This window comes from Talpa europaea, assembly GCF_964194135.1.
Source record: "Talpa europaea genome assembly, chromosome: 7".
Lineage (NCBI taxonomy): Eukaryota > Metazoa > Chordata > Mammalia > Eulipotyphla > Talpidae > Talpa > Talpa europaea.
The window spans coordinates 85556547-85579412 of NC_140074.1; the positions used below are offsets into that span (position 1 = coordinate 85556547).

At 48.1% G+C, this 22866-nt stretch overlaps 2 protein-coding genes across 6 annotated transcripts in view; one reads left to right on the forward strand and one right to left on the reverse strand.

Moving 5' to 3' along the window:
• ABR (ABR activator of RhoGEF and GTPase) overlaps positions 1 to 6730 on the forward strand; it is a gene marked incomplete at both ends in the record, with an annotated part of 132654 nt that extends 125924 nt beyond the window's left edge. For all 5 annotated transcript variants that reach the window (XM_084237187.1, XM_084237186.1, XM_084237188.1 and 2 more), the window contains 7 exons: positions 558 to 617; positions 870 to 979; positions 1642 to 1781; positions 2875 to 3009; positions 3811 to 3916; positions 5885 to 6032; positions 6641 to 6730. In XM_084237187.1, the coding sequence (XP_084093313.1) occupies positions 558 to 617; positions 870 to 979; positions 1642 to 1781; positions 2875 to 3009; positions 3811 to 3916; positions 5885 to 6032; positions 6641 to 6730 (789 nt within the window). The remainder of the gene's footprint in view (positions 1 to 557; positions 618 to 869; positions 980 to 1641; positions 1782 to 2874; positions 3010 to 3810; positions 3917 to 5884; positions 6033 to 6640) is intronic.
• A 5003-nt stretch (positions 6731 to 11733) lies between these two features.
• Positions 11734 to 16828, reverse strand: TIMM22 (translocase of inner mitochondrial membrane 22; the record flags this gene model as incomplete). Its single annotated transcript, XM_084239251.1, has 4 exons — positions 16576 to 16828; positions 14011 to 14207; positions 13237 to 13309; positions 11734 to 11810 (listed from the first exon to the last, which is right to left on the reverse strand). The coding sequence occupies exons 1-4, from the start codon at positions 16811 to 16813 to the stop codon at positions 11734 to 11736; spliced, it is 585 nt and encodes a 194-aa protein (XP_084095377.1). The 5' UTR covers positions 16814 to 16828.
• Positions 16829 to 22866: the final 6038 nt, after the last annotated feature.

Consider the following 22866-nt stretch of genomic DNA (forward strand, 5'->3'; position numbering starts at 1 on the left):
TTGCTTACATGGAGGCTAGCCACTCACCCCAACTTATCTCATTGTCATCACAACAATCCATCAAGGCAGGTTCTGCCACTGACTGCAGTGAACAGATGAAACAAATGAGGCTTAACCTTCAAACTTCTCAAGGTCATACCACTGGATGTGGCAGAGCCAGAATTCAACCCCAGAACCTGACTCCTAAGACAGGGCACTTCTGCATTGCCCTGCCTCCCATTCAGGCTACCTGTGCCCCCCAACCCATTACATCCCCACTCTAGTTCATTGTTTATTGTTTGTGAACCTCAATTTCTGTATCTGTGAAATGGGGCAGTAATACCCTCTTTACAGGGGGTGGTCTGAAATGAGCACAGAAGTGCCTCGCAGTGTACCCTGCTAGCTGGGTGGGAGGAAAGGGGCTGGAGCCACCCTCTAGGGTTAATTTCCAGATAAGCATCAGGCCCGCTTTGGCCTTCCTGACCACTTAGCAGATTGTGAGCAGTTGCCGCTAGCGGAGCTCTGGCTTGGTCTCTAAGCTGTCGTCTCTCACTCGTGTTCTCTTTTTTTCTTTGCAGTTGGATCCACAAACTGTAGAAACCAAGAACTGGCACACAGATGTGATTGAGATGAATGGGGTGAGCCCAGAGTGATGGAGTTTCTGGCTGGTTTCCTCAGGGTGGTGTCCTTCCCCTGGCCCCTTAGCCCAGTCCCCTCCTCTTCCCACCAGGAAGGTTGGACCTTCTAGAAGTCCCACCCTAGGGTGTTCCAGGGAGCCCTGGGGCTAGAGGGAGCCCTTGTTTGCAATCCTGAGGAATGGGCCCTGTGTTTTGGGGGCACTCCTCAGGCTCTTACACCCAGGGAATTTATGCCTGTCTCATCCCAACCAGATCAAAGTGGAATTCTCCATGAAATTCACCAGCCGAGATATGAGCCTGAAGAGGACCCCATCCAAAAAGCAGACTGGCGTCTTTGGTGTGAAGATCAGTGTAGTGACGAAGTAGGTATCCTAGTGTAGGCTGCATGCCAGGTCCCTGCAGCCTCCGCCTTCCAGCCCTCCCTCCCCCTCCCTGCCTGTGCCTGGCCCCTAATCATCACCTCCAGTTCAGTAGTCGTGCAGGCCAGTTTGGAGCAGCCCACTGAGGTATGTTCTCTGACTCATGCAATGCATTAGAAATAAATGGACCAGCTTTTAAACACTGGGCAATTAGACATGAAAACCCCAGCTTGTCCACTCCTCTTAATGAATATGAATAGAAATTTGTGACCGCTGTCAGCCCTGGACCCCCAGGAATAGCCGCTCCTCAGGAAGTTCCCCTTAGCTCACCACCACCCTCTGCACTCCCCTCAGCAGGTTCTCTTGTTGGGTCCCCCATAGATATTTGAATCTGGGACCTCTGTTGTAGCGGCATTCTTCTCCAGAATCTTTGGGCTTATCTCCCCAAATTTCCTCCCACCTTTGTCCCTTAATGTCTGTTAGCAAATAGGCCTTGGGCAAAAGGCCAAGGGGGTGACATGACCTTTTTGTCAGTCCTTTCCTTGTCTCCCTCCTGATCCCAGAGGTTGGAACTCTCCAAGACAAAGGTATTTGGGGAGGAAGCTAGGTAGCTATATTTTGAAGGTCTCCCTTCACCTTTCCCCGCTTCCTTCCTCTCCCCCCAGGCGGGAACGCTCCAAGGTGCCCTACATTGTGCGACAGTGTGTGGAAGAGGTGGAGAAGAGGGGCATTGAGGAGGTCGGCATCTACAGGATATCGGGGGTGGCCACGGACATCCAGGCACTGAAGGCTGTCTTTGATGCCAGTGAGTCTGGAAGGCCCAGCTTGGTGGCGGCTGGAGGGGGGCTCCGGAAGGCTCACAGGGCTGGTAGGAGCACTGGGTGGCCTTCTCCATGGGCCTTGGATGCAGAGGATCCTTGTTCTGTGGCCTCCAGTCCTCCAATCTATGTCCATGGGGTGGACCATTTCTGTGCGCCCGTGGCGAGAGCTTTTTCCACATTTTCTCCTGTGGTCCTTAACCCCCCTAGTTTCTTATTTGTTGCTGCGAATAAGGGAACTGAAGCTCAGAGAGGCAAGTCACTTGCCCAGGATTATCTGGGCAAGGTTTTGAGCCCCATTTAAACTCCTTTGACTCCAGAGTCCATGCTGGCTTGCTTTCTTGCACCCCAATGGGGCACAACAGATGCAAGAAAACTAAAGGCTTTGTACCTGAGCTTGCTGACTCTGGCTCCCTTCTGCCATCTGCAGAGCCCTTTGGCAGGGCATTGCTGCTTCCAGCTTTGTCCACTGTTGGTAGTGCGACTTTTCTAGTTCTTTGTTCTGCCTTCTTTCTGGTCCAGGCTATAGCGTGGCAGCAGCACACCAACACTCAGGAACTGAAACTGGCAGGGCCACACTGATCCCATAGGAGCTGAGAGGGGGCCTGGTGGGTGCCTCTGGATGGCTGCCAAGCAGACATGGTTGGGGAGCCTGGAGCAGAAGACAGGCTTGCTGGGAACATGCTGGCACACGGCCTCTCTCTGCCACCTGGAAGCTGAGGCTTTGTCAGAACATGATTTTAGGTGTACAAAAATGTGCAGTGCCTTCCAGAAAGGGGCTTAGCAAGTGGGGAGATACCAGTTGGAAGGAGGGTGTGTGACAAGTGGTGTGAATGGGGCTTCAGAACTCTGGGTGATGAGCTTCCCTCAGCCCCCCACCAGCTGAGTTACAGACCACCTGTGGGCATCACCTGCATCCTGATTTTCTGGGGGAGCCCGGAACCAGAAAGAGAGTGGGTGGGGACATCATTGCAGCTGTCTCGGGATGGACTGGGGCTGGAACAGGGCTGCCTGCCCAGCTGAGGCATGAGAGAGGTATGTTCAGGCTGGTGTGACCCTGACCTCACACCTCCTCCATAGATAACAAGGACATCCTGCTGATGCTGAGCGACATGGACATCAATGCCATCGCTGGCACCCTCAAGCTCTACTTCCGTGAGCTGCCTGAGCCCCTCCTCACAGACCGACTCTACCCAGCCTTCATGGAAGGCATTGGTGAGGCTCTGGGGAGGAGGGATGGACTGAGCCAGGCCTTCCGACCAGCAAAGTAAAGAGCAGAAGAGAGCTGTGACTTCCCTTGCTTGTTGATCTGTCCAGTACCCCAGGGTCACATGGCTGAGTGGCCCCCCTCATGCCCATGTGTCCCTACAGACTTCCCTCTGTACTTCCTTTGGGGTGCTTTTGGGACACTCACCTTCTTGCATGGAAACTCAGGGGTCCAAGGAAACCTTCCCTAAGGGGGTGGTCGGGATTGGCACCCCAGAGCCAAGGAGAAACTCAATTACAACTGAAGTACATGTGAGATGGCTGGTTAAGAGCCTTCCAGAAGGACATTCTCATCTCTTCACTGGTGCCATAGGTGGGGAGGAAGCTGAGAGCCCGTTCAGGGCTCCTGCCTCTACCTACCTGGGCCAAATCCAGCCTTGGGCATATCCCTCCTGCCTTTTCTTCTGGGCAGATCAGGGTTTTGGCCTCCATGAGAAATGAGGAGCCCACAGAAGGTTGCTCACTGCCCTGCTTCAGACCAGGGATGAAGAATGGCACCACCCATGGAGACCTGTGCAGTGAGGGGAAGAAAACTATGTATCCGCAACCTGCTTCCTAACCAAGTTACCAGTCACGCGTGGGGCCTCCTGCAGGAACCAGCTGTTCCTTCCCTGTAGGCTCTGCCTCTGACTCCTGGCAGACTGCCTCACCCTCAGTGTCCCACAGCCCCATGACCACAGGGAGAGGGTGCTGGCTCGGGCCTCCCTTCCTGGGAGCTGAGCCCCACCCCGGCCCCTTCTCTCCCTGTAGCCCTGTCAGACCCTGCTGCCAAGGAAAACTGCATGATGCACCTGCTCCGCTCCCTGCCCGACCCCAATCTCATCACCTTCCTCTTCCTGCTGGAACACTTGAAAAGGTAAGGGCCGGGGCCCAGCTTGGGGAGAGCAGGAGCCTGGGGTGGGCTCCAGCCAGGGAAGACATGTCCTATTGTAGACCCCCTAACCCCCATCCCTGTTGCTTCCTCATGGGTGCTGGCCTCTCCTGGGCAACCCCATACCAGGTTGAGGGCAACCCCATACCAAATTCTTACTCAGATTCTTCTGCTTTAAGACATACTGGGTCCTAATAGCGACATCAAATAGGCCATAGGATGCTTAGAAAGGCAGGGCTAGATCCAAGGGCTAGGACCACAGATGGATTTTACATCCACGGTCACTCGGTCTATGTAGCACTTCTTAATGGACTAGAATGGGCAGCAGCGGGTGCACTGCACCCAGTTAGTGTGCCCTTCAGATAGTACAGCCATGCGTGCTGGGCCACAGTTATTCAAAGTCAAAAAATTTGAAACCCACAGGTCTTTTTTACACACACCCCAGCTAGCAGATACGGAAACTAGTCCCCCAGCTCACCAAGGACTTGCTTGGGTTAGGGCAGCTTGTCCTTAGAATCCACATTTCCCAAATCCTAAACTAGGCCCTTCCTACCTTCTCCCCACCCCTTCTCTGGTCATTCACACCAAGGGCTGCTGAAGCTGGCACCTGCAGCAAATCCCAGCTGAAACTAGCCCTGAAGGTGCCATTCTGGACCAGGAGAGAAGGGAGTGTTGTGGGTAGTTCCTTTGAGTTTGGCTCCTGCCCTAAGTCCTACCCTCCCAGCTGCTGCTTAGCTAGGCCCAGCTTGGGAGGGCCAGCAGAGACCTGGAAACGCCTGGGCTGTCTTGTTTTTCCCATTATAAGACATTTTTCTCTGGTTTGGCTAGGACCAGAGCTCCAACCAATTCCCAAATAGTTTGGCAAGCCCTGTGGGGAGGACACAGAGGAGTGGGAAGGGAAAATTCATTAGGTTTTCCAGCCTGGGAACTGGGCACAGCCTGTTCCCACATCTGGGCCCCCAGCCGGAGAGCCCTTTGTGCCGTGCGTGCGTGCGTGCGTGCGTTGAGGGGTTGGGCCAGCACACAGCTGCCTCCTGGCATGGGAATGTTTGACTGTTTCCAAAGCAGTCAGCAGGCACATCCATGACTCCTGCCTGGAGGGTGGGTATGACGATATAGTAGGGAGTGGGTAAAGAGGTGCTGCTTGGGAAAGGTGGGGCTCAGCCTCAGCAGCATTTCCTAGGAATAGGGAGGGCCCAGGCCTCTCTTTTGTGTTAGGGGGTACTGGGCCTGCCTAGACACCAGCCACAGATGGCAGCCCCTCCTGTCACTCAAGGAAAATATCTACAGGGCATCTGGCCTATTATGCAAGAGAAGCAGGAGAAGATCCAGCGGAAGACAACTCTGGGGTCCCATGAGACAGAGCTTTCTAGAAAGGGATGGGAGGATAGTCCCTGGGCTCTTTCTGAGTTTAGGGTTGTTCTGCCACCACACAGCCAGCAGGGTCTCAGGTCCAGTTAGCAGCTTTGCTCCCCTCACCCCACCCACTGATGTTCCCCACAGGCTGTTCCCCACAGCTTGACCTGGGTTTAGCAGAGTGGTGAAGAGTAGTCTGGGCTCAGATCCCAGCTCCACCACTTGGTGGTGTAATCTTGGATGAGTCACTTACCTTCTCTGTGTGTTGGTTTCATCATGTGTGAGTATGAACTGTTACAGGAGAAGTTTCTGGATTTGTATTATTGTTATCTCCAAAGCATGGGAGTCGGAGTGAGGCCTTCTGGCTCTTGTAATTTATCATCAGTTCAGGGGGTGGCCAGGAAGCTGGGAATCTGTTTTATAGGAATGTACTGGGACAGACTTGGGGACTTGGTCCCTTGGCTTAGGACCTCCCTTCCAGGAGGTTTCCCTTAAAAGAAGGGAAGCTGGTAACCATCTTCTGAGCATCATTCCAGGAGTTCTTATGGACAAGGCCAAGGGAAATGACATCTCCCCTCTCCTCTCCTTCCCCTCCAGGGTTGCTGAGAAGGAACCCATCAACAAAATGTCCCTTCACAACCTGGCTACTGTGTTTGGCCCCACGTTACTGAGACCATCAGAAGTGGAGAGCAAAGCACACCTCACATCGGCGGCAGACATCTGGTCCCATGACGTTATGGCACAGGTACCACCAGCATTTGCAGGCCTGTGGCTGGAGGAGCGAGATAAGCTCCCCTTAGGGGTGGAGAGAGAATAGCTCAGAATCCCTCACCCCTTCCCTTCTGAGCAACTAGGCTGACAATCTGTGGGATGTCAGGATCTGGATCTGCCGCCCAGACCAAAACAAAAAGCATGAACCTAGAACAGGGGCCCAGAGAAAGTCTGTCCCAGGTGCTGTCTGCAATCCCAGGAGTGTCTCAATTGCAAAACAAGCCCAGGGGTATAGGAAAAATTGGGGGGCCTTTTCCTTATATGTGGAAGCTCCTGATTGCTTCAGGGTCGGGAATCTTCCCCTAAAAAACCCAGGGCAGGGGCCCCTATGAGGCAGGGCTGCCAAACCAAAGCCAACCTCTGGATCAGGATGGAAGATTAGGGCAGAGGTTGGGGAAGTGGCCCCAGGCTCCCCACTCTCTGCTGGCAGCGCCCTCTACTGCTGCAAATGGGCAGGCACACCTGGGCTTCCAAGGGTGCTGAGCAACAGGGCAGTGACCCCAGCCCAGGGGCCATTTCTTCTCAATAGACCAGAAGGCCTCAAGGACAAGGACCCAGCATCACGCTTTCCTTTCTCCCCAGGTCCAGGTCCTGCTCTACTACCTGCAGCACCCCCCAATTTCCTTCGCAGAACTGAAGCGGAACACACTGTACTTCTCTACCGACGTGTAGCCTAAGGTGGGAGCAGCTGCGGGGGATGGCCCCAGCCAGCCTCTCCAGCCAGGGACTCAACATGAACTTGAAAGACTACAATAGAAAACTCCCAAACCCAGCACTCCAGACTCCAAGGGACGCAGATTTCCAAGAACTGGAATATGTGCATCTTTTGTGCCACCTTGTACAAAGCCAGCTGACCCAGCCCCCAGCCTCACCGCCACACCCTGGGCTCCTGCCCTTTGTACCTCTAGTTGTGTCTAATGCTCCGTGCTGTTCTGGAGTTGTTTTATGTCTTTTTGTCATGCAGAGGAGGTAGTAACCAACCTGGTGTGGGCACACAGACAGCCTGCTTTGTTCTTTCATTTCCTCCAACACTTTCTTTCCTCCCAAGTCTAGTCCATGGCTTTTACTTTGCGCTCTGTAACTGCTACCAGCTTATCTTCTCTTGGCCCTGCTTCCAGGTTGCTGTCTCCTGAAACATCCCTTTGGTTTTCCTCCATCCACCTCTGCCTCCCAGCTGCCCGCATGCATGTGCAGCCTTGGTTTCACTCCATCACCTTGAAGGTTCTGAGGAGGCCCTGGGTGGCAGTGGTGGTCTGTAGAATGCTCCACTTGCTGCCCCCCAGCCCTCTCCTTGCCTTCCACCTGCTGGAAGCACACCTGCTTTGCCTTGCTGCCTGTGCAAATGTTGGAAAAGGAGACAGACTCACACTAATCCTCAGTTTAGGACAGAGCTGAAGAGTGGATTTCTGGAATTTTCCATCTGAAATTCTCCATTTCTGGGGTTTATCTGTTCTGTCTCCTGCCTGCCAGTGAGGCGTCTTTGACTGTTTCTTCTACTGCTTTTCAGTTCCTTTTCCCCTGGTGTTCTATTTCCTTTGAGTGTAAAGACTCACAAGTGACTTACCAAGCTAGCCAGAGGGTCAGGAAAGAATCGGGGGAGTCGGCGCACCGAGGAAACAAGACAAGGCAAACATTCAAAGGAGTGCCATGTAGCACTGGGTGTCCTGAGTTGGGGGAGGCAACTCTCAGCAGCAAGGAGTTGCAGTGGTATTTGTGGTGGTGCCAGGCTTCCAGGAGGGCAACTCCTATGGTTGAAGCCAGGTGTCCAGGAACAGGCAGGCTCCTTCCCGGCCAGCCCTTCCTGGCACTCCATGTACCCTTGCCTTAGATTTTACACACATTCTCCACAGCCAAGCACTGCCACGGGGCAGCCCCCACTGCCACGTGTGCTCCTGGGCCTGGGAAAGGTGGCATGGTCCTGCAGTACCAGCCGTCGTGGTGCTGCCTCCCCACCTGACTTCTAGATGCAGCCTTTTGGGTGAACTCTGGGAAGCTCCAAAGATGGGGAAGGATGAGGAGTCACACTGCCAAGCTGAGTTGTAGTACACAGTTCCCTGGCAGAGTAAGTTCTAGGCCCTCAGGACTGGTGAGAACAGTTCCCATGGCCTGTGCTCAGGGCAAGGTTTAAAGAAGGGTTTGCTGACCCTAAAGCTGTAGCTCTTGCTCAGTGAGAGGCAGGGCCCTAATTTTGTTTACACCTGTTGCCCATTCTTGGGCGGAACGGTACACATTCTGTGCACATTGGAGGGAAGAAATGCCTAAGAGGAAGGAAATACTAACTGCTGCCTGCTAGCAGCTTAGCAAGAAACATATTCCCTGGGACAGGAGGTGGACAAAGAATGCCTGAGCCTAAAGTCTACAGATCCTGGAGTCTAAACATCCCTGGAGTCTTTGCTCAAGAGTTGGTATGTGACATGGAAGGTTCTTGCTTCCAAAGCCTTTGATGGGAATGAATGGGAGGCCCAGCTGGAGCTAGTTACAGCCCCAAATGGGTGCCTCCAACCTCCCCCCAAAACAAAAGATGTTTGCTTCTTGTCATCAGGGAGCAACTGAGCCCCTCAGGCAATATGAGAACAGGAGGAACGCTGGAAGGGCTGAGAAATGCAAAAGGCTCATAATATTTATAAATTCCACTCTCAGAGTGGGGAGGGCCAGGTACCAGACCTGGACTAAGCTGCACCTAGGAAACTGCCCACAGGTTCTCCTGAGAGAGGGACCGTGCAGCCCAGAGCCCCTAGCCACTCTGCCTAGCAGGGCAGGTGGTGCCAACAGGAGCCAGCAGACAGGCTACAAGAATCCCAGTATGCCTGACCTTGCAGGGCAGTGGCAGTGGGTTGCCAGTTTTTGCTGATATAGGCAGGATGGGATCCTTCATTAATATTTGACTAATAAGTTGGCAAGGATATATTTTTTCTCTATGTTTTGTTTCAATTTATGTAGATTATTATAAATTGATGTAAACCACGTGAAAGGAAAATGTTAATAAAAAAATGCAAAGCCCCAACATTTGCACACAACTCAGCCCTGTGGTGTGGATGTTTGTGTTCTCAGTAGTCCAAGGAAGACAACCATTCTAAATATTTAACTCTCCCAGCTGCATCCAGATGTGTCTCAGGGATCTATTTACCTAGTGAACCTCCCTTGAGTTTTGGGGGAGGGGAGCCCCAAGCCCACTCCTCACTCTTCACAGGCCCACAGGTCAGTCACCAGCCAGGTTGCGTCTGGCCTTGCACCTTCGCTGCTACATTTGCTTTCATGAAGTACAAACGCCACACCAGGGACCTGTCCATTAATTTGCCTTGGTGAGATGTCAGAAGTTTTCTACTCAAGTGGAGGTTTATTTTATGTAAATGTTTCTATCCATTTTCCTTGGAAGTAGCACATCTTTGGTGCAGCCTTTTGGCCTAATCTGCTTGTTGGAGAAGTTAGATCCCCCTAGAGGGCCTCATCTCCCTTTAGGAGAGCCAGTGGGGTTAATGTAGATTCCCCCAGTCTACGCCTAAGCTGTTGGACACCGTGTTTATTCTAGAGATCAGGAACAGATGTCTCTGAAAATTGGTGTTTGGTTTATGAGCTCATACTGACTCCTTTGCCATCCAAAACAGGAAACTATTCATCTCCTTTCGATTGAATAGTCAATGTGGACAATGCTTGGCTTATTGAACTGATGGCTACTGACAGCCCCAGGGCTCATCTTTTGCAAGGCGGTCATGAGGCAACATTTCTTGTCCTCCATCATTCAGCGTATTCAGCCCCAGGTACTAGACTGGTTGGCTGGTAGGAGATGCCGGGTATCCTGGCTCCTGCACTTTAACAGGTGTCAGGTGGGAATGTCTGCTCTTGTTCTCAAAGTGCTTATAGGTGATTTATTTAGGGACGGTATAGGAAAACTTCTAAGTTTGTTCTCAGACCCCTGAAGACACCCTAGCCCAGCAGCAATGGAGCCTCTTTCCTGTGAACCTGGGCCAGCATTATATGGCATTCACCCATAGAAAGACATGAGACCTGCGTGCTAGCTCACATTCATTCCAAAGGAAAGAGCTGGCACAGCCAGGGGAAGGTGTTACCAGCTGGGTTTGACATTATCACTCACAATCACTCAGCTGATTCTTTGGATTCTGATTAAGGGTGGGTGAGCTAGAAGATCATGGACATGGGGAAAGACAGCAAAAAGAAAGGGCAAAGAAGTTAGTGTACAGCAGAAAAAAGACATAATACCACTGGCTGAAGGTGGCCAGACCTACAGTGCCCCATCACGCCTACCTGCCTGACCTACAAGAATGTCAGCCTGAGTTCACCAATGTCATCTCACTGCCAAAGACTAGAGTGGGATGCCCATAGCAGATCCCTACTGTAAAAGGCTGGGTTTTTGGGTTTGTTTTGTTTCTTTGCCTATGGCAGACAATTAGGCTGAACAACTGATGTCAGAAAAAGGCCACCAGATGAAATAAAAAACACTAATACGGGCCTCCCCGGTGGCACAGCGGTTGAGCGCTGGGTTGCGAAGCTGCCCGCAGCCTCTGCAGTGCCGGTTCGATCCCTGGCCACTGGGTGAGGGTCCCACATGGCCCGCAGACCTCTCCTGCCGCCCGCTGCTCCCCTCAGCAGTGTACTTCATCAGTCTGCCTGCTCTGCTCTCTGCTCTGGCTCTGGTGAATTCTCTCACCCTCCTGCGCTTCTGACTGTACCCGGTGATTGTATAAATAAATAAATCTTTTTTTAAAAAATGCAACTATTAAAAAAAAAAAACTAATACTTAAAAAAAAAAAAATAGCTGATCTCAGAGAACAAGGGTGGTGGTTCTCTGTAGTGAACGCTCAACAATGTCTGATCTTAGTAGCTGCTGTGATTTCATCCTCAGGATGACCATAACATGAAACCGATGTGTGGTTCAGAATCCAGGCATGCCTATCAGCAAGCTCACAGGACAGGCGTTAGAAGAGCCCTTACATGTACATCCTAGGACCTGACAAGGCTGGGCTTCTTTGAGGCTCTGGCCAATGTAACAATCATAGTAAGGACAACACAGTTCTGTGCAAACCCTGAGAATCTAACATTCCCCAACCTCTCAACAGCTTTCTCATTCTTTTCCTTGGGATGTTCAATCTTTAGGCCATCTTTTTGGGGAATTAAAGAATCTAAAGATAAAAATAAAGCAACCTTTTAGGACTACAAATATATATATATATATATATATATATATATATATATATATATATATACACACACATAAAGAATAGCAGAATACTAAACAAAATGACATAGTTGGCTGGATGGCATAAATTTACTTTGCCCTGCCCTGATATGTGACTGCATGAGTTCTAAGGTAGAACAGTTTAGTAAAGTCATTTCTGTTCCCACAGCACCAACCAATCAACTGGCCAGTTGTGAACAGGAACAAAGCTTTGTGGAGTTTAACTCCTACAAATCAAAATGCTGAATCGAGAGAAGCCAGCATGGCACATGCCCCGCACAGCCTGGCTCAAGTCCAGTGGGGAGCAGCTGCTCAGATGTTAGAGGCAGGCAACCACCAGGCAGCTCCCTCATGGCATCAACTTCTCGAGGGAATATAAGTGTCTTCAGTCTCTGAAGCAAGTGCCCTAGAGCGTGCACAAACTACCCTCCTCCAAACGCTGATCCAGGACTGGCAGAGTCCTTCCCAGAGGCAATTACTCTCACCGCAGGTAATAATCAATTGCAGCAGAGAAAGCAGCAAATCCTCCACAACCAATGGCCCCAGCCTTTAAGCCAGCTGTAAAGAAAATAGAAACGCCACATTACCTGTGGTGACAAATGCTGGGTCAGGCAGCATTCTGATAAAGTTTGCATACCCATAGATACAAAAAAACCAGCACAAGCATTCCAAGTCATTCAGCCAATCACAGATTTGTATGACTTCAGTGAAGCTCAGTGCATGATCTAATCGAGTGTACTCAGTGTGCTCATGTAACTGTACATTCATTTCACTTTTCTTATCCCAAAGAATTACTATTTCCAGTCTCAGGAAAACAGCCCCTCACAGGCAGGAAAACTGGTTCAGAGAACCAGCTCTTGGAATCAAGTGAAAGCATATGGCCTGTTACCCTGATTTGTTTATGGAACAAATTCCTGGGAAGGTGATCAAAGCAGTCTTAGAGGAAGCTGTGCTTCTCAAAGAGGCCCTGACAAAGCTGAGTGATGGGAAGACCAAAGGAAGAGTTACTCTATAAATCACAAATGGCTGTTTGAGGAGTAATAGCAGGTTTAAATGACTGCAAATCATCCTGCCTCTCAGAAAATGAGAAAGCAAGCTTTTATGTTTGGGTAAGTCAGCACATGGCAGATGGAGGGTGGCCCCACAATGAACACTATTAGAAGTCACTGACTCTTGTTTCTTGATGGGCATGTCAACAGGAAGAAGTGGCAGGGAATTGGTTTCTTTGTTTTTTACAGATGATAATCAACCTTTCTAGAAGACCTATATTTTAATGGGTCACTGTCTTAAGAATCCTCAACAACAAAAAAAAAAAAAAAAAAAAAACCTTACCATGACATTACACAAACTTAAAACTGGTAACAGCATAGAATTAAGAAAAATGTGCAACTTCCTGAAATGCATGGAGCTGACAATTCAACAGAGCCCGCTATGAGGACAAGTAGGCTTTCCAGGGTCGAATGCTTTGGTACTATCCTGTACATTACCATGTCCCAGGAATTAGCATCAGGAAGTTCTCCCCATATTTTCAATATGGGGGGGGGGGGTGTTCTTTTTTCTAAGACAGATCTAAATCTATCTGAGGTTCTTACCTGGAGATGATTTTTGTCTCCCCAAGGGACATTTAGCAATGTGTAAGTTTTAGTTGTCACAACTAAGGGCTGCTACTAGTGTCTAGTGGTTGGGAGGCCTGGGATGCTGCTAAACATCCTCCAATGCACAGGACAGTCCCCTTTTCCCCTCCAGCAAAGATTATCAAGTCCAAAACATCAACAGTGCCAAAGATGAGAAATCCTGATCTAGATACTAGAAGTTTCCAAAACTGAGTTAACACAGAAGCAAATATGAATTACTTGTCAGAAAGGAGTATCAAGTGTCCATATATGCCTTAAGCTATCACTGGCATCCTCATATGTTTGAAAATGCCAACTTCAGCATGTTGTCCAAGACCACAGAAAATACCATTCCAGAGTTGTTTACTAACCTCTGAAACCAATGGCTCCTCCAGTGATGCAGCCACTAATGACACTATTCTTCCAGTCGGATTTTCCCCGGTACTGTGGGTAGAGAAGTGCAGTTCAGAGCCAAAGAACCAAGCCAGACAATGACTAAGGTAAAAACAGGGTTTCTAGCTGGCTAATTTAGTACCATCCCAAAGGAAACCTAATCTTTTTCAAAAGTATAATTCCTAAAATTGGAATGTGTTCACAAATGCTTCTTGCAGGGGGTACCAGAGCACTGTAACCAAGTGCAGCATTTGGGAAGTAATTAAAATCTCTTCTCTGGTGTTTAAAATCATTAACCAATTTCTAGCCTACAAAAACAGGTTAAAAAAAAAAAAAGAGGGCCTCCCGGTGGCGCAGCAGTTGAGCGCTGGGTTGCGAGGCTGCCCGCAGCCTCTGCAGCACCGGTTCAATCCCCGGCTACCAGGCAAGGGTCCCACATGGCGCACAGACCTCTCCTGCTGCCCGCTGCTCCCTTCAGCAGTGTACTTCGTCAGTCTGCCTGCTCTGCTCTCCCCTCTGGCTCTGGTGAATTCTCTCACCCTCCCGCGCTTCTGACTGTACCCAGTGCTTGTATAAATAAATAAATAAATCTTTAAAAAAAAAAAAAGTTAAAAAAAATGTAAGCCAAATCATAAACACTAGAGTTGTCATTGAGAACAACTTAATGGAAATTCAATCTAGCAAGTACTGGATGTTGCTAATAACATTAAGAGCATTTCTCTTTAGAAGCCAGGTAAGGCAGAGACACTTACAGATTCTACTAAACACTCGGTGCAAGAAAACATGGCACCCACAATGGCAAAATTTTTGGCATAGGACATTCCTCTTTGCCCCATATCTTTAAGAACTTCTTTTGCTGTTGGTGTACGGTAAGGATCCTTAGGGTCAAAGCCCACATTGGTATCAATGCCAGCAGTGAACACTCCAAATGCACCTCCCAAGACAAATCCTAAAAACAAACACAAAGATGAAGATTTCTTTGCATGCTTTCTGGATTACTTGCACAGGGACATACTTATATAGCACCTTCTGGGTGACCACCATGGTAGAGGAAACCACCCCCCTCCCACCAGCCATTCAAACTTCCTACTTGCCTGGCTGAGGCAATCAAGGATGCATCTTGTTGACAGCTTTTTCTCTGTCTCATCTTGGATTTCTCCCTTTCACTTCCTACATTGCTTAAGATTCTGTCTTTAACTGTATATTCTCTCTATACTCTCTCTAATGAAACCACTCACGCTCAGTTTCACTCCCTTGATCATGGTGACATTCATAAGTCATTTAGTACCATGTGCCAATTACTCTGCTGCTTCATAGTTCCAGCCTCATTTATTCTTCACAATAATCCTGTGGAGTACATATTGTTATCTTGTCCTTTCTATAGCAGAAGAAACTGAGCCACATTCAGGTTAAATAACTTCCCCCAAATCACAAAGCTACCAAATGGCAAATCCCACTGTGTCCACACCTGACCTTCTTGAACCTACTATACATCTCCATAGTATCCTCTCATCACCTCAAGACCAGCATATATTGAATGAAATCATGGGCACCACTAATCAGACTTTCTTGCTTATGACTCCTTTCAGTCACCCCAACTCAAAAACCAGGGGCATTCTGAGTGCTTCTTTGCTTTTCCCAACAGCTCTATGTCCACAAGTATTATTCTAGCCAATGGCCTTTATCACCTGGAATACTACAAAGTCTCATTCATCATTTCAGCAAATACGTGAACGATTATGAGAGGCACAATGACGAACAAAGACCCAATTTCTAAGGACTCCCTATGCACAGCCTTTTCTTTCCTTCATCACACTCCATCCTGATTCAGCACGTGTGTTACTTACTGGTTACTCCTGAAAAAACATCAGTTTCTGCACTAATGCCTAAAGACAAAAAAGCCCTACTTCCCCATGCCCTCTTCTCCCTCCATTCTCTCAATTCTTCAAGACACAGCTCAGTATCACCTCTCCTTGTGGCCTTCCCCAAGCAAAACAACTCTTCTTTCTAATTTACTTCACATTTGCACACTGCCTGCATTTCTATAAATGTCCTTCATTCTCAATGAGATTGAAACTCATAGCATGCAAATGTGATCAGTCTCTTTACTTTGCACATAGGAAGGGCAATGCACTTTCTCATATCTTCAGAAGGTTAAAGAAAAAGGAAAAAATCAAAATCCAGACTCCTTCCTTACCCCTTGCTCACAGCAGTCTAATTACACTGACCACAAGATTTCTTGACCTACTAAACATAGAGCTGCCATATGATCCAGCAATTCCACTCCTAGGTATTTACCCAAAAGACACAGAAACATCAATTCCAAAGAACACCTGCACCCCTATGTTTATAGCAGCACTGTTTACAATAGCTAAGCTTTGGAAACAACCCAAAAATAGATGACTGGATCAAGAAGATGTGGTACATATACACCATGGAATATTACTCAGCATTCAAAAAAGATAAACACATGCAATTTGCAGCAACATGGATGGCGCTAGAAGGGATCATGCTCAGCGAAATAAGCCAGAAAGAGAAAGAAAGATACCGGATGGTCTCACTCATAGCAGGAATCTAGAAAACTTAAATAGGAGACCAGGAAAAAGAATAACTATAAGAAAGAAAATATGAAAATCAACAAACAACTATGAACCAGAGACATTCTATGGGGGGTGGGGGGCGGGGAAAGGAGGGATTGGGATCAAAATAAGGGGGCTGTAATTGTATGGGCAATATAAAAATAAAATTTAAATTAAAAAAATTAAAAAAAAATAATTACACTGACCACAATGGTCTTTCTGTTCTTCAAACCTCAAGTCAGTTCCTGACTAGAGCCCTTTTACACTTGTTCTCCCTGTCTGCCCCACTCTTCTGCCAGGCTCCTTCTCAACATTCACTCTCATTCCCCGTGTGTGTGTATATACACTTATGTATCTTTGTTAGCTTTTTGAGAAAAAAGGGGTCTTGTTTCTTTCACCCTGTCTTCCTCACGTCCTGGAAGACGTTGCTCAGTAACGATGTGTTGAAAGAATTATTTAAAAGTGAATAACCGAATGAAAGAAGTCAACCATCACAATAACCTCTAGGTCCCGAATCACAGGACTGATTTTCTGATCCAGCTTCCAGAGGTGAAAGCTAGCCTCAAGAACCAGACAGGTGTTGCTCGAACTCACTGAAGCAGTGGAGGTGTAGAGGAGGTGTAGTCAAGGTCGAGGCTGACAGCCCCTTCGTCTCCCAGGCGCGTGGTCTTTTTAGCAGACGATCCCACTCCTGTCCCCGTCCTCAGCCTCCCAAGGGCCCCCCTCGCCTTGCCTTACCTCCCACGCAAGCCAGCGCCGCCTTGAAGGCGCAGCTTTCCATCGCTCTCTCGATCATCTTCTGCTCCTCACTCTTGGCTGGACTCGGGATCCCGCCCAGGCTACCTGGCTCCAGGAGCCGGGGCTGGCGCTTGTCACCCACCAAGTGTTGCAGAAGAAGACTGTACTGCAGCGGGGCTTCCGCCGAGCCCGCCGCCTCGGGCGCGGAGCCCCCGCCACTGGGGGCCGGGGCCGCCATGATAGTAGTTGCCCGAGAAACCTTCGCGTCGTTCTTCCCACAGCAGATTCTACACGCGTCAAGTTGGGGCACTGGGCGCCTAGCCACCGCACCGCAGCGGCAGATTCGCCAGGTCGAGAAAGTCCGAAGGAGTAGCAGCAGCAAAGTTTGTTCGTGCACAACTGGTGAAATGGCGATCCCGCTCCCCAAAAGCCTCTTGTGAGTACTGAATCGGCTTGTGCAGCATTCCCAATGGCGTTGACAAATAAGGTTCAGATGTACCCGCTAGCGTCCGTATCTTCGGGGCTGCAGCGCAGTACCTGCCGGGATTTGTAGTTCTGACACTTAGGCCCAGAACATTTCCCAGAAGGCCTTGCGCGAGCACGCACTTGTCTGCCCTCTGCCGCGCTCGATAGGTGGAGCGGCAGCGTGCCCAAGAGGCTGCAGCACGCCGGGGCGCCGGCAGGGGGCGCGCGCGCCTCGCCAAGGCCCTTCCAGCCTAGCAATTCCTGTCAGAGGTTTGGACGCGTCAGGGTGCTTTGTAAGTAAACGTGAAGATTGGTGTGAATGTGTGGAATAAATGTTACGTTCAATAAGTAAACCCTTGAGGAGGGAGAGGTAGCCAAAAATGAGTGAAGAAGTAAGTGAAGCTAGCCAAGCAGAAAAATCAAAGAACAGGATGGGAAGTAACTGCGACTGTGGCTGCTACTCCAGCCAGTTGTTGCCAGTGAGACTGGTAGTGTGGAAATGGCCTTGCCATAAAAGCCAAATTTATATGAGGTCGAACCAATTAAAGTGTTTATTAACTTGCAAACTCAGAACCTGAGGGTAAACTGTGAGCTAGTGCTGAATATGAACCCCACAAAAAAACTTTTGCAGGAATTTTTATGACACTAAAATAGATCTCTCTAAAAAAAAAAAAAAAAGAATTTTCTAAAATAGATCTCAGACGATTGTGTTGATTCAGACTAGCAATTCATGTGGGCCTTTCAGCTGAGAGACACAAAAATGATAGCAAGGTGGTGAGGGTAGCTGGTCAACACAGACACAGATGCTTCTTGGTATCCAGAGCTCTACCTGCAGCAGATAATAGAAAACATGTTATTCACTCTGCTTCTCCCAACAGGCTCCTGAATGAGCTAGTCCTGGGGTCCACAGTGACTTTCCAGTTGTAAAATCTAATTCACACCTCATTTTACTAGACTTCTCAGCAGCATTTGGCGCTATTGACTCCTCCCTCCTTCAAAGTCTCTTCCCAGTTTCCGTGGAGCCCTACTCTCCCAGTTTTGCTACAGCCCTTCTTTGTAGGGACCACTGCCTGACCCTGTTGTTTGTCCTCTCAGGACGTCATCCTTTATTCTTTTCTCACGAGCTCACTCAGCATGGGCAATTCATCCACATCTGTGGCTTCTACTGCACTTCTCATGCAGTAATGCCCTTAAATCTTTATCTCTAGCCTAGACCTTTCTCTTAAGCACAGAACAGGGTATTTTTTTCATGGGCACTTCAACATGCCTGCTGACCACCTTTCCTTCCAGATGAATGAGAGGCCCTGATTCATGCTGAGGTCTTAAAAGTGAAAGTTGGATGATCTCCAGGCATATTCTAGGCAAGGAATGAGCTAAACAACTAATCCTTGGCACCAGTTAAAGAGCAATGGTCCAAGGGCCTCCCTGGTGGCACAAGAGGTTAAGACGCAACCTATGAAGCTATCCTCAGCCACTGCAGCAGGAGTTCGATCCCCGGCCAGGGAGCTACTCACATGGCGCAGCAGACCTCTCCTGACTTGCCAGCTGCTCCCCTTAGCAGTGTGTTTCAGTCAACTTGCCTTTCTGTTCTGCACTCTGTCTCTGGTGAATCCTCTCACCCCACACCTCTGACCTGTACGTCCAGTTCTTATATGCATAAATAAATAAATCTTAAAAAAAAAAAAAGAGCAATAGTGCAACCCAAAGTGAAGGGTCTACATGAGAACTCTGGTAAGATCCAACTTAGTGCATGGAGAAATTCCCTGTGCCCTGGTACCTGAGGGAAGAAGCCTTTTATAGAACATCCTTGGCCTAGATCACAGATGGAGAGAGAACAGTTACAGACACTGATCTAATACTTCTCTCCTCCACCCATTGCTTTCCCCAGAAGTAGAATAGATTTCACTTGATGGAAAACTTTAACCTCTTTAAGCATGTTCCAAAAGTGATAAGTGGTTTCCCATGTCTGTTTGCCTGGACTGAACCTTTGCCAATAGGTTAGGGACTTTATCTGGCCATGGCATCTCTGAGTGTCCAGCGTCGCTCGTGTTACTCGTGTTACAGTTTGATTCTCCATGGCAGATTGTCTGTTCTGACCACAAGGACGTGAGACTGGGGCAGCCTCTCAGTGGATTGGAGACCAGGAGCCAGTTAAAGATGTGTATAATTCACAGAGGGGCATGAAGGAAGAATCAGAAGGCTCTGAGTCTATAACCCATCACTTGAAGGGCTCCAGGGAATGGCACAGATACAAAGTGGAGGAGAGCCTGATCATATCTCACCCTGGTGTTCAGGAGGCCCCAGCAGGCCTGTAGTTCTCTCAGCATGGCACTGGAGTAAAAGGACAGCACCAGTTTGGGGTGGAATGAAAAGGTCCAACTTGAGAAACACATGTCCTATGTGGATTTGAGCTGTATGTGACTGTGGTAATAGTGAATAATCCTAATAGTCCCATCACTGGTAGGGGGCTGTGGCCACATGATACCCTGAGTAGCTAGCAGATTTACTATAGATAGTGGGTACTAGATGAGTAACTTTGTATTTAAAGGGTCTTAACCAACATCCTCCAAAACCAGATGTTAACTTGAAGCCAAGGGTGGAAATTTGGTGGCTGAGAAACTCATGGAAGGAAAAGACATTAATAAATGTCTGCAGCTGGTTGGTGCAGAGCTGAAGGATGGCTGCTTCTTCACATGAGAAACATAGATCGGAGGCAAAATCCAAGGATTTCAATCTTTGTACTGCCTAGCACATGTGGACCCATAAGGGTGGGTGTTAGTTTTAACGTAGGGCCACCTGATGCCCTGCAGACCTGATTGGCAGAGTTACTGGTTTGGAAGGAATGATGGACACTACACTAGGCAGAGGCTGCCCTCCCTTGGTGTACCTCCCTATCACCTGTCCCTATCTCCACAAACATCCCTACTGGACAGCCTAGGGTCCCCCAATGATGTCCACAATAGCATCTCTTAGGTTAGCATCAGTTGGGACAAATAACAGCCAATTTTTCCAGGCAGAGGATCCCAGGTAACATAATTTCCACTACTGTTGTGCTCTAGATTTCTGCCAGAATCTCGAAGTGTTTGGGGAAAGGTGTATTCCCAGGATGACTGTAAATCTGGGGGTATAATGTATCTCCTCAAAACATGAAGCACCGTGATATTCCAGGAGCTCACTGGCACAAATATGTATTCATAAGCCAAAGCCCTTGGTCATTTGTGACATGAATGTTCTCCTTCTATCCGTGAACAGATAGGTTTGGTAAATGTTGCTAGTGTTCCATGAGCATATTCCACACAGCCTTGACCTTTTCTTTCTAAAGAGATGATCCATTCAATCTGCAGGAAATCAAGGGATCAAAATAACAATGTGTTTTCGCAAAGTGTAAATCTTTTTCTCCATTTGGTAGTTTGTTGCTTGAAATATTTATTTATTTATTTATTAAAGATTTATTAATTTATGCATGCAAGAGCTGGGGTACAGGTCAGAGATACATGGGGAGTGAGAGGATTCACCAGAGACAGAGCAGACTGACTGAAATACACTGCTGAGGGAAGTAGCGGGCGAGGCAGGAGAGGTCTGCTGTGCCATGTGGGTTGCTCCCTGGCTGGCCAGGGTTCAAACTCATCCTGCAGAGGCTGTGAATTGCTTCATAGTGCGGTGATTAACCCCCTGCACCACCAGGGAGGCCCCTTGATAACATTTAATATATGTAATAACACTTTTCAGTGTCTTAAGTTGTGATTGGAAATCACTTATATTGGAAACAAATTTTATCTAATCATTTGGATTTTGAAAGGGAAGTTAAGTCACCCCATTTTTGGGAAGCTATGATCAAATCTTATTCAGTGAAAACCTTTCCTTTGTCCAGCTCTTTAGAGGGCAGGGTAAGTTCTCTATTGTTTGAACTTGCGATGCAAAAGAAACAAAACAGAGCTGTCTAGAAGAGGACTAAAAAAGCAGTGTAGCTAATTTGACTATTAATTAATACTACTGAGGGGCCTTCCTGGTGGCGCAGCGGTTGAACGCTGGGTTATGAAGCTGCCCGTGGCCTCTGCGGCACCCGTTCGCTCCCCGGCCACCGGAGGAGGGTCCCACATGGCGCGCAGACCTCTCCTGCCACCCGCTGCTCCCCTCAGCAGTGTACTTCGGTCCTTCTGCCTGCTCTGCTCCCTGCTCTGGCTCTGGTGAATTCTCTCACCCTCCCGCACTTCTGACTGTACCCAGTGTGTGTATAAACAAAACAAACAAACAAATAAATAAATAAAAAACATGCCTCTATAAAAAAAATTAAAAAAATAAATACTACTGAGGGCAGGAAATCAAATGACTTGATAAATACTCTTTACTGATCCTTCTGTCTTGAGATTCTAAATCTTTGAGATTACATACAAAAAAAAAATACCTACTAATTAATTTGTGGTCTGGCAAATAGAAAGGAGCCTTCTCTGATCCTTACTCAGAATTTCCTAAACCACAGAGTATATATAATTTTGGTTGTGAGCAACAGAAACACACCATGGTCAATTCCCACGGCAGGGAGATTCATTGGAAGTATAGAGGGGTGGTGGATAGACTCAAAGGAGTTGCTGAACTATCTTATCTTGGTAAGGTCAGGATCCAGGAGGCCCCACGTCCTCCATCCACAAGTTCTTTTGCAGGTAGAATTCTCCTAGACAGGTGTCTTCACCTGGTGGAGAGCAGAAGCCCCCCTCCCACGCACATACACCCTCAACTCTTGGCTCACACTCATGATTCCCACCTACCCTCTATTTATTTAAATTTTTGTTATTTTGCTCCTTATGGATTTTTTCTCTGTAACTTTGATTTTTTTTAAATATTGCACTCTATTAACGGTTTGTTTATCTTGATGATAGAGTCTTTTGACAAACCCTTCAATGTTGTGCCTCAATCATCAACTTAGTCCCAGCTGTGGCTCTTAGGTAGTGTGTGTTACCTGCAGTATGCTGGGGCCAGTCCTGCCCCTGTGTGAGAGCTGAATACTAAATTTTCAGGTATTCTTTTGAATTGGCTGTTAAGCATGGCAATTATTAAAAATTATATGAATTTATATAAATTAAATTACTTTTTTTTCTTGCATAGAAGAACTGGGGTGTAGGCCAGAAGTGCAGGGGGTAAGAAGAGTCACTAGAGACAGAGTGGAGAGCAGAACAGGCAGGCAGATTTATTGAAATTCACTGTTGAAGGGAGCAGCAGGCAAGGGATCAAACTCAGGCCATAGCGGTGATAGGGCTGAGACTTAACCCCTAGGCCATCAGGGAGGCCCCTAAATTGCATTTTTTAAAATTATTTATTTATGTACAAGAGCTGGGGTTCAGGCCAGAGATCCAAGGGGTGAGAGGATTTAAAACAAAGGTAACAAGTACTCATCAAGACTCATCACCTTATACTTGTTTTACTACATTTTGTTATTACCCATGCTCCTGGCATTATTTGCAGCTATTGTATCTGTACGATAGATAGAAATGCTGTGTAATGGTGAACCACCATGCTTTTTTCTTCCCAGTTCTGCGATCAGTGACATCTTGTTGGCAGCCTGCAATTGGCCATTATCGGAACACTGCACCACAGAAATTAGCAGATGCTTTAAGTCAGGGCTTTTTTGTTGTTATTGTTATTTCACATTTACCAGCAAACCATTCACTATTCACTACAGCCAGTTTTAAAACCACGAACACTTTCCCCTTGCTAAGGATTCTAGTAATCAGATAGAAATGTGGTGCATGAACTGCTGATAAATATCTATGAAAATCTTGGGAATGTTGAGTGCTCTCTACTCATTGGTAAGAAGAGGGGCTCTCACAT